This window comes from Mytilus edulis, unplaced genomic scaffold (genome assembly GCF_963676685.1).
Source record: "Mytilus edulis unplaced genomic scaffold, xbMytEdul2.2 SCAFFOLD_1491, whole genome shotgun sequence".
In the NCBI taxonomy this organism is placed as follows: domain Eukaryota; kingdom Metazoa; phylum Mollusca; class Bivalvia; order Mytilida; family Mytilidae; genus Mytilus; species Mytilus edulis.
The window spans coordinates 1-11,280 of NW_027268410.1; the positions used below are offsets into that span (position 1 = coordinate 1).

The 11,280-nt window shown below is 33.7% G+C and overlaps 1 protein-coding gene across 1 annotated transcript; it reads right to left on the bottom strand.

The window, feature by feature from the left end:
* Window positions 1–838: 838 nt before the first annotated feature.
* Window positions 839–9,817, bottom strand: LOC139507438 (uncharacterized). Its single transcript, XM_071295746.1, has 2 exons — window positions 9,229–9,817; window positions 839–3,796 (listed from the first exon to the last, which is right to left on the bottom strand). The coding sequence occupies exons 1-2, from the start codon at window positions 9,711–9,713 to the stop codon at window positions 3,772–3,774; spliced, it is 510 nt and encodes a 169-aa protein (XP_071151847.1). The 5' UTR covers window positions 9,714–9,817; the 3' UTR covers window positions 839–3,771.
* Between the last annotated feature and the right edge of the window lie 1,463 nt (window positions 9,818–11,280).

Consider the following 11,280-nt stretch of genomic DNA (forward strand, 5'->3'; position numbering starts at 1 on the left):
GGTGTCTATTTGAGTCGTACCTGTACATATATATATATGCAAAATCAAATAAATGGGGAATATGTCTATGGGACACAGATGATGCCCCCGCTAGCATATCATATAAAGTTATAAAGGGCAGGGTTTTCCCCGAGTCAATTATTTTTTTCACCAACTTACATAAATATATTTTTCGTTTAAAATGTTCCTTCTTTCTAACTCCCCCCCCCCCCCCCCCCATTTACTTTTTAAAAGATACTATAAAAATAGCAATATAGACATCATAATTTTGACTTCTGGGACACAAGATTCATCTTCAAAAGTTTATCGGATATACATTTCCCTTCCAGTTGAAGGATAAAGACTAAAGGCAGAGACTTTTCTTACTTTTCAACAGGTTTTGGAACAACCCTCCAAATGTGGGATATCCCTTAAATAAGGGACTGTCCCTCAGACAAGGGATCATTTTGCTGTTGTAGAAAAGTAAAAAGAAAAATTTAGCTTTTTTTTAACTTAAAAGGGGAAAAATTCATTATATTTGGAACAACTTTTCTTAAAGAGGGGTCCACTTATTTTTAAAAATAAAGAAGATACATGTATAAGTCCAGGAATATTACAAAATTCTTGGACATGTTTTGACCATATAATACCAGATAGTTGTATAGTTCTTTGGGAAAAGTTTCTTCAAATGATATGAATATGTGCCCTTTTGTACTAAGAAGTGGTTTTTACAACAAAACATTTTTTTTTTATCACTTGAAATTGATCCCTGATTTAAGGGATAGTTATTACATTGAAGGTGGTTACTTATTTGAGGAGTTGTTCCCAACCTGTTGAATATATTTCTTCATAACAACAGTTTTCTTTTCTGGACCATCGTAAATGAAAAAGTTGAGACGTAAAAATATGCTTGAAACACGTGCGTCGCCAAAACGAAAAATAAATAAGATGGATGAAATCAAATCATTATGTATATTTCTTTCGCCAAATTCTTTCGCAAATGATGAATTTTAATGGCCACAATTTTTATTTTTTTGCAAAATGCGAAAATGGAGAACGCCAGCGGTAACCTTGAAAGGGACATAACTGAAGAACAGTAAAAGTGACGCTACTCAAATTTGTACTTGATCTGAGTTTTGTGGTTATATGTATTGTGTATAAGTTTTATAACATTTCGTTGAGGCAAACTGAAGGTAGAGAACAGAAACAAAAAATTCAGCAATTATTCCATTTGTAAAGGGGCATAACTCTAGAACAGTAAAAGTGACACCACCAAAATTCAAACTTGATCTGTCATGTCTGTATTTTGTGGTATTAAGCATTGTGTATAAGTTTCATAACATTTGGTTGAGGCTAACTTTAGTTAGGGAATGGAAAGGAAAACTAGTATTTTTTCCATTTGTAAAGGGGCATAACTCTAGAACAGTAAAAGTGACACTACCAAAACTCAAACTTGATCTGTGTTTTATGGTAATAAGCATTGTGAATAAGTTTCATAACATTTGGTTGAGGCAACCTGAACTAGATTTGATTTGATTTTTGGTGTTTTAACGCCACTTTTAAGCACCGCTTTTGGGCCAATTTTTATTGGTGGAGGGAGACGGAGTGCCAGGAGAAAACCACCGACCTGTGATAGGAAAACTGACAATCCTAGTCAATTTAGATTGGAGTCTAGTGCACCCGCACAAGCGGGATTCGAACTCACAACCTCAGTGTTGACTGGCTAGTGATTACAGTAGTAACTACTTAGACCACTCGGCCACTGAGGCCCCTCCTAAACTAGAGAACGGGAATGAAAAATTCAGCAATTTTTCCATTTGTAAAGGGGCATAACTCTAGAACGGTTTAAGTGACGCCACTGAAATTTAAACTTGATCTGTGTTTTGTGGTAATAAGCCTTTTGTAGAAGTTTTATAACATTTGGTTGAGGCAAACTAAAGTTAGAGGACGGAAACCAACTTTGGGAAGTAAGCCAAAATATTTATCAAATGGAATTTATTTTAATATGTTGCATTAGAATGGAGATATCTGTATTGTATTTCGTTGCTAGCTCAGTATATAGGTAAACTCAATTTGTGACAGTCAAATCTACGTTTCACGAAGGCCAAGCTTAAAATACAATACAGATATCTCCCAATTACAGATATTTGAATTTTAATGAGGGCCTGTAAATAATGAAAACTTATAAATGTAAATAAAATGCTCCGCTGGGTGCAGCTTGATACGACCACAGAGGTCGAAACCTGAACAGTTGGGGCAAGTATGGACACAACATTCAAGCTTGATACAGCACTGAATTTGGATTGTGGTTAAATATTTGACACAGCATAGGTTTCTGACACAGAATGAATGTGGTCTAAGAACTTAAAGATATTTTTAATTTACCTATTCAAACCATATCATTATTATTTGCTTTTATATATAAATCAGAAATAACCAATTTAAAATGGAAAATTTTAAAGAAAAAAAAGGAAAAAAAAGGAAAAAAAAATCCCTCCCCCAAATTTTTTGAACCTGTGGCCCTTATGATTCATTACCCCCAAACTCAATCCCAGCCTTCCCTTTATAGTATGGTACATTGCAGTACAATTTCAGAGAGATCCATATATACACTTGAACACAAGTTATTGTCTTGAAAGTAGAAAAATGCTTGTTTTTAGGCCCCTTTTTGGCCCCAAATTCCTAAATGTTCAGGGCAATTACCCCAACCTCAAACCAAGCTTTCCCTTTGTGATATGGAACCTTGTAGTATAATTTCAGAAAGATCAATACACTTACACACAAGTTATTGTCTTGAAAGTAGAAAAATGCTTGTTTTTAGGCCCCTTTTTGGCCCCAAATTCCTAAACGTTTTGGGCAATTACCCCCAAACTCAATTCCAGCTTTCCCTTTGTAATATGGACCCTTGTAGTACAATTTCAGAAAATTCCATACACTTACACACAAGTTATTGTCATGAAACTAGAAAAATGCTTGTTTTTTGCCCCTTTTTTGGCCCCTAATTCCTAAAATTTTAAGGCAATTACCCCCATAATCAATCCCAGCATTCCCTTTGTGATATGGAACCTTGTGGTACAATGTCAGAGAGATCCATACACTAACACACAAGTTATGTCTGGAAGGTTTTTTTTGTCCCCTTTTTGACCCCTTATTCCTTAACTGTTGGTACCATTATCCCTAAAATCAATCTTAACCTTTCTGTTGTGGTATTGAACCTTATGGTAAAATTTCATAGAGATCTATTCACTTAAATTAAAGTTAGAGTGCGAAAACCAATGTGTCTTCTGACGACAACGACAACGACGCCGACTTCATACCAATATACGACCACAAAAATTTTTTTGCAGTCGTATAAAAATGGAAAAAAAATGGTAACATTTGTCATTTCCATGTGTAAGGGCAATAACTCCCATAAGAAGTTGTCTGACAGTTTTACAGCTGTGAGGTTTAATTATGCATACAAATTTTCCAAAATGCTAAAATTATCACTGATACCTTTATCTTACATTCATTTAGAGTATTTTCCTGAAGAAATAACTGTGAAGAACTTCTTAAAAGCAATCGTGCTTTGAAAACGTACACAGATTTAACATATCCGTCTCTGGTCCATGTTTTACCATTGTCAAGTCAACATCCAGTATTAGAAAAATGTGATTTTTAAAATATAAAGCAAAGTTGTTGAGAACATAATGTCTGTCACCATGCTGGTGACGATTTGTCTCGGTGCTGAAGTGTCTAGAATGCTGCAAACTTGACACATTCAGTCAGGGGTACTACTTGTACAAGTTATTATTATCCACCCTTAGTTGATCCGGCCCTATAATAAAATAATAATGAATAATTAACTTCGGCGGATTTTGTGACATATCTGAATCAGTATAAATGGAATTTGTAAAAAGTATCGATGAATAGTGACAGCAGGTAAGTGAAGGATGCCTAATATTACCTTTAGCATGTTTAGAGAAACATTCAGATGAATTACTTTAAATCGATACAAAAATGAGTAATCAGTATGATTTGTACAATTTGTTAAGCAGCATCGATATTAGTAGAGTGGGGCGCTCATATTCGCCGTGGACACAATTTCGCCGTTTTATGATTTTGAGGTGTAAAAACTTCAAAGGATGGTTGAAATGGAAGAAATATGCTGTTAAATCATATTTTTATAACAAATATGATTATTTTAGAAAATGTGACTAAACTTCGGCACCTACGGCAAAGGACCGAAAAATGGACAACGATTTTCAGCCAATTTCCTGAATGACAAAAACGATTTCAAAGAAGCATTCCTAAATAATTGTTTGACTGATTGCCCTAAATTTCAGTTTTTTACATCTTTCAAATGTCTGCTATTCGTCTATAATGAAATTTATTTGATAAATAAAGTTAAAAGCTGCAGTTATTTGGTTTTAAATAGATATGTCAAAACGGCGAATATGTGTCTCCCATCGACAAAATGTTAGGAAATTTCAAACACCCTTTAATCCAACTCTGCAGATGATTTTACTCAAAACAAACACGCTTTCAAGCTAAGAATATTTTGCATTTGAAGTTATCTTCATATAGAAATATCAGTATACTTCAAAAACATAAAGACCTGAACATAAACTGAAGAAAACATGGAAAGATATGGCGAAAATGAGCACCCCACTCTATATGAATATGAAGTTATTTTCCATGATAACTCAGAATACAATTGGGAAAAGTTTATATTCAATTCCGACACATAGAAGAGATAAATAGATATTCACAATCCACTGGAACACATAATAATGTAATTACCATAATGATCATTAGTCTATAGATACATTTGTAATTGGTTTGTTTATTCAACAATTGTCTGATGATCGTGAACCAAAGTAAGGCTGGTCGTAATCACTTAATTCAATTAAAATCATAGCTATTAAAATTTACTAAGAGCTAATTTCCTAATTCTTGTAGAGTAAAACTTTGGTGGCTTGCTTGCTTTGTTTGTATAAACTTTTAACTCAAGCTTTGACATCTTCAAACAATATATATAGGCATAGTTAAACCTGTATATATTATATTTACATTTAATTGGACGTTATCCCAATAAAATTGTACAATATACAAACAAAGCAAGTAAGTAAGCTAACCTGAAAGTCTTGCTCTACATGCATTAGGAAATTAGCTCTAAATAAACAATTCACAGGGCTGTAACTAGGCCTTGGGAACAGACGAGGCAGGGGTTTAATGGGAGCCGCCGATTGAGGCCCCCTGGCCGAAAATTGTAACATTATGGTTCGAAATATATCTTGTTACCTCCGTTGTTTGTATCATATTTATTGTTTTTGTTTCATATTTACGGTAAAATATCGGGAAACAAAGTGTGTTCTAACGTCTGTCAAATATGAAGTCGATTTTGTCAAGTCATTGTGCATTTATTTTCACACAGGATCGTATTTAACATTATGCACATAGGAAAAATAACAGACCACCGGCGCAATCTCTTTGACAATTGTATTTTCCTCTTTTAAACAAGACGAAACAAGTCTACAGATTATGTTTGCTAACATCCCGTTGGAAACAAAAACAATGTTTAGACCTAGTATTTCGTACATCCGGCCGTAATGGCGTTATCACATGTTAGTCACATGTTTCACGTATGACTGGAAATGATTAGAACTTTAGGACAAAAACAATTTTAATATATAACTGGACTTCTGTTTCCTGTGAAATGTAACGCATAACGATAAAGTAATTTTCTTACTTAATTATTACGAAGATCAAAACAAGAATGTAAATCATCTTGGATTTATCTGTTTGAACATCTCGCAAGAGTTCATATTTGCATATTGTTTTTAAGAATGCTATTACAACAAAGCAGATTACATCATCTAAAAATTGCGTTACGAAATCCGACACAAAAATCACGCCACTGTTCTTACATCTGCTACATAAATACTTATAGTTCTGGGCATTTTCTTCTCACTATTCTTATTGGTCGCGAGAAACGACACAAAAATACGGTTGTAGAATCTTTGATATTCGTATATTTTATTTTTTTTTCTAGGGAAGAGTAGCATACACTTGTATGTTGATAAAAATAATGGCATCTTTAGATGTAGTTGCAACTTTTCTTACAGTAATTCACATTTTATCACTTTTCTATAGTTATAGGAAACGGAGCCCAATAGCAAATTATGGTCCATATACATGGTTTAAAAAATAATAGTAATGATACAAAAAAAAAATAATGAATAAAATAAAATAATGTAGATAAATTACATATATATATTATATTTATATAATCTTCCTTTATTTCTTATCATTTAAATTTAGAAAAAACGATTGAATAAATTCAATTAAAATATATATGTCTTTATTTTCTATTAATAATACTCCACTTACAGGTGATGTTTTGTTTGTTTTTGTATGTTTCTTAGGTATGAAAAACCAACACTGTCAGAACAAATGCTGAATATAATTATAATAAATAAAGTTGTACAGGATTCTTTAATAAAATCAGATTATAATATGTCTCTGATTAAATTTAACAAATCTCACACTTTTCATCATTTTTGTGACTGTCATTTAATGACAGGAAACACAAGAAATGTTTATTGTAGTCATCTACTAATGGCACACTTCAAAGGTAATCATAGCAATAAAAATCATGTTGTTGGGAGAAACCACACCAAGGTAATAAACAATTAAGGAGTTTTAGGGAGGAATTAGTCCAAGTTTCCTCCCAAGATTTGGAGAGAGTTGCTGGAATTTCTTGGTGTGACACCAAGTTTTTACAGTGTAGGGAGTATGACATTACATCCTCTCTGTGTGTACTGTAGTACACATTATTGTTTAGAGGCCAGCTGAAGCACACCTCTGGATTCAGGATTTTCTCGCTGTACTGAAGACCCATTGGTGGCCTTCGGCTGTTTTCTGCTCTTTGGTCGGGTTGTTGTCTCTTTGACACATTCCACATTTCCATTCTCAATTTTATTACACCCAATCAATAATGATAAAAATTAAATACTCTCTAGTCACCTTTACCATGGTTAATTGTGCGACCGTCTTTATTTCACAAGCCCAAAGTATTCCCACAATACTCCATGGAAATTCAAAGTATCAAGCAATCAAATTGTCATTCTGCCAAGGTCTTGTCCTGTCCTTTTAACATTTGAATGGAATAATCACATACATTTTGTAACTTGCTCTCTATATATAGCTAAAAGAAAGCCTACTTCATGTATTTGCCGTTAAACCAAACAAATCCTCCATCCATCCAAAATAAATGTTTTGTTTTCGAATAGCAGCCAGGTTTGTAGCAAAACATTTGAAAATGCCTCAAATCTTCATTTTATTTGAAAGAGAACTACATACAAATTGTGGGGTGTTTAGGTATTCATGTGTGATCTGTGAATGCTTCTTTAATAATATTAACTGAGCAAGGTGAAGAATTCAAACTATTTTAATTTTGATTTACTTTGCGAACTGATAATGTTGGAAATATCCATTATCAATAATTCATTTTAACGGGAAATAAATAATTACAGAACCAAATGCCGGTTTACTGGCGATGGTAATCAGATACAGAGATATTACGTTGAAATAAAAGTACAGAAGCTGCACGTCAACATAAATTACTATTCGAAGTATGCATTACTTAATTCTTGATGTTAAAATGCAAGGATGTGTTCTACCCTCTGCATGCATGCCTAACTTTCTCCATTTTCTTTTTTTCCCTTATTATTTTTTTTTGCCAGCAATTGCCTCGTCTGCCTCATTGTAGTTACGGCCCTGATTCAAGGTCTTTATAGTTGGATCTTTTATTAGAAGTTCTAATAACGTTTGTCAGGACCTCAGCAGGAATATCAACTCTTCCTGCTGCTTTTCGAAGATAAGCATGAAATACATGTACAGCTTTTAAGACTTCTTCTTATATCTATCTATAATAATATTCAAGATAATAACAAAAAACTGCAAAATTTTGTTAAAACTACCAATTTGGTGGCAGAAACCCAACAATGGGTTGCTCGATTTGTCTGATAATTTCAGGGCCGATAGATCTTGACAAATTGAACAATTTAACTCCATGTCAGATTTGCTCTAAAAGCTTTAGTTTTTAAGATATAAGCTAAAAACTGCATTTGACCCCTATGTTCTATTTGTAGCCATGGTGGCCATGTTTGACCATGGATCAAATCTTCGGAGTTTCAGAGAAGAAGATTTTTGAAATATTTTATGACAACAGACGACGAAGGACGCCAAGTGATGGCATAAGCTCACATGGGGCCCTTTGGGCTCCGGTGATCTAAAAAGGGAGACAATGCCATTTAATATAAGGCAAAATAATAAAAAAAATCTTAAAGATCCATTATCTTTAATAAATATGTACAATGATGTATGGAAAAGTTTGACACAAGCTTTCTGTTTTTTTGGTGGTTTTTTTTTCGATTTTAAAGACTGAAAATAAAATATATTGACTCTGAAATTAAAATTTTGGGTTATATATTAAAACCACTATATACTCATGATACTGCACAGACTTTAAACCCATTGACAAGGATGATGGTGTCTAAGTAACTGCAATTCAGAATACCGAACATGTTGAATGAGGGCATTTTTTTAAAGAAAATACTTTTAACCATGCTATTGACATTCTTATCTTTATCTATAATCATATTTTTTACTTTTCTTTATTTTCTGTTTTTTTTTATATTTTTGGTTTATTTTTCTATTTCAACAATTTCTTTATCATATTGGCTTGAATTTTTTTATTTTGTTCATCTAAAGTTCCTTTCTTAGTGGTCCATTTATAAACATGATAAAACATCATTTCCTTAAGTTCTAGTTCGTTAATATATGATCATGATGATAAACCTGTCATCCATACATGTTTACTACGCATGGACGGACTTACCGGACAACCACACTTCTGTGAAAACAGAGGTGACCCATTTGTCTGATTGATTTTCAAATCTTTTCAGATATATGATTGCGGAAATAAGATAGTAAAAAATGTACGTAACATTGAGTTTTCAGTGAATAGATTCAAATCAAATTTGATGCAATTTTTATATAATAAAGAAGAAATATACACGATCAAAGCCTTAGATGGGCGGAGTTACAAGACTGCATCGTATCTTAATTTTTATTCCCTATAAATATTTTTTTATATTGGGGCGGATCGACTAAGGGCCCGATTGACATGAAAGCTACAAGAACTTGAGAAGTACCTGACTGACATTGCAGTAGTGAATGAAAAGATGGTAATTTTAATTTTACCTGGAACTACTACCCACAGTTTTCATCAACTCTTCATCATCATGGTGTTCATCTGAATCAGCATCAACTTTGGGAAGAAAGTTTTTAACAAGATATTCTCTAACTTTAACATAATTTTCCTGTTCAAGTTCTTTGACACTTGTGTCAAATGTCAAGTTAGCATTCAAATAATCCATCATCTTGATTAAATCTGCATCGAGGGGTGGCAAACCTGCATTTATATTTGAAAACATGTCGAAAAATTCATCAATGCTCTTCGTGGATGGGTCGATCCAGTTCCAATTAATCTGAAGATTTTCTAGTTCGCTCATCGTCCAATCACTTGTTTCACGCGGAATGTAACTACTCAGTGCAGTTAATTTCTTCTTCTTATCGCTTGATGCGGAATAATAATCGCCATCTAATCTATTTGTCCACAGTGGATCATCTTCTGAATTTGAGCTGTGCCGTTGGCGTTTGCGTTTAGGTTTCGAGGATGACGCCATGTTGTGCCGAGGATAATTGTTCTCAACTCATCAGTATACGGCAGCCGGTACGGTCACAGAACCGTTCGAATGCAGCACCGGAATACGTCCCCAGAACCATTTAAAAGTCATGCGCAGCACTTGTTAGCTAAATACCGACAAACAATTGTGACCTGAATGACCACAAATAAACACAACATAATATAATATATTATATATATATATTGTAATCACAGTAGTCTTAGATTATAATTATCAGTTTCGTTTGTTTGTCTCAGTGATTAAGGAGGTTATATGAGACATATAACCTCCTTGGTCTGATTAAATGATAACGAGGTGTTTGTCGCTCCTTTTTTTAAATAAATTGTGACCTATATTATAGTTGTTATAGTCATATCTATGGTGGCCGGTTAAGGCCATTTCGCGTTTTCGCGTTTTCGCGTTTTCGCCCATCATATTATATAGGGCGAAAACGCGAAAACGCGAAATCGCGAAGTCGAAAACGCGAAAACGCGAAGTCGAAAACGCGAAAACGCGAAAACGCGAAGTCGAAAACGCGAAAACGCGAAGTCGAAAACGCGAAAACGCGAAATATTTTTTCTTTCCGATTTCGCGTTTTCGACTTCGCGTTTTCGCGTTTTCGACTTCGCGTTTTCGCGTTTTCGCGTTTTCGACTTCGCGATTTCGCCTTTTCGCCTTTTCGCGTTTTCGCCTTTTCGCGTTTTCGCGATTTCGCGTTTTCGCGATTTCGCGTTTTCGCGTTTTCGCGATTTCGCGATTTCGCGTTTTCGCGATTTCGCGTTTTCGCGTTTTCGCGTTTTCGCGATTTCGCGTTTTCGCGTTTTCGCGATTTCGCGTTTTCGCGTTTTCGCGATTTCGCGTTTTCGCGTTTTCGCGTTTTCGCGATTTCGCGTTTTCGCCTTTTCGCGATTTCGTGTTTTATATACCAATACATATTCTTAGTATTTGACTTTATTTCATAATCTATTTTGTTCAATTCAATATTTTATCATAAATATTTGTTGTTTTTTAAGGTGTTTCGGTTAAGGTTTAACTACCAAGGATTTTCCTCATCAGGTATCCCAAGCCTCTAACTAATAAAATAATCAGTTTCAAAGTAAAGTTCAAAGCATCCATACGCACAGAATTTAAAAATTCTGCATACCGGGATACAAGTGAACAAACACTTCAACAGAGTTTACATATACAATGTATAATTTTTGAAATAGATTTAAACAAAATACAAATCAATTCATCTCTCAAATAGAGTAGAATTAATAAAATACATTTCATCTCTCAAATAGAGTTGAAGTTCATATATATTCATTTCATCTCTCAATTAGAGTTGAAATAATTATACAAACAAACAAAATAGTTTTGTCACAAAACAAATTTATACAAATAAATTACTATGAGTAATAGAAAAAGATCTCTCAGAAAAAGGGATAAGAAAAAACGATTAATAAAATACAAAAGTAAACTCCGTATACATAATAATAACAAAGGCCATCTTAAACGCACAAAACACTTTCATGAAAATGTAAAAAAAGCTTTAAACTATATAGAAGTGTTTTCACGTGAGAATCTC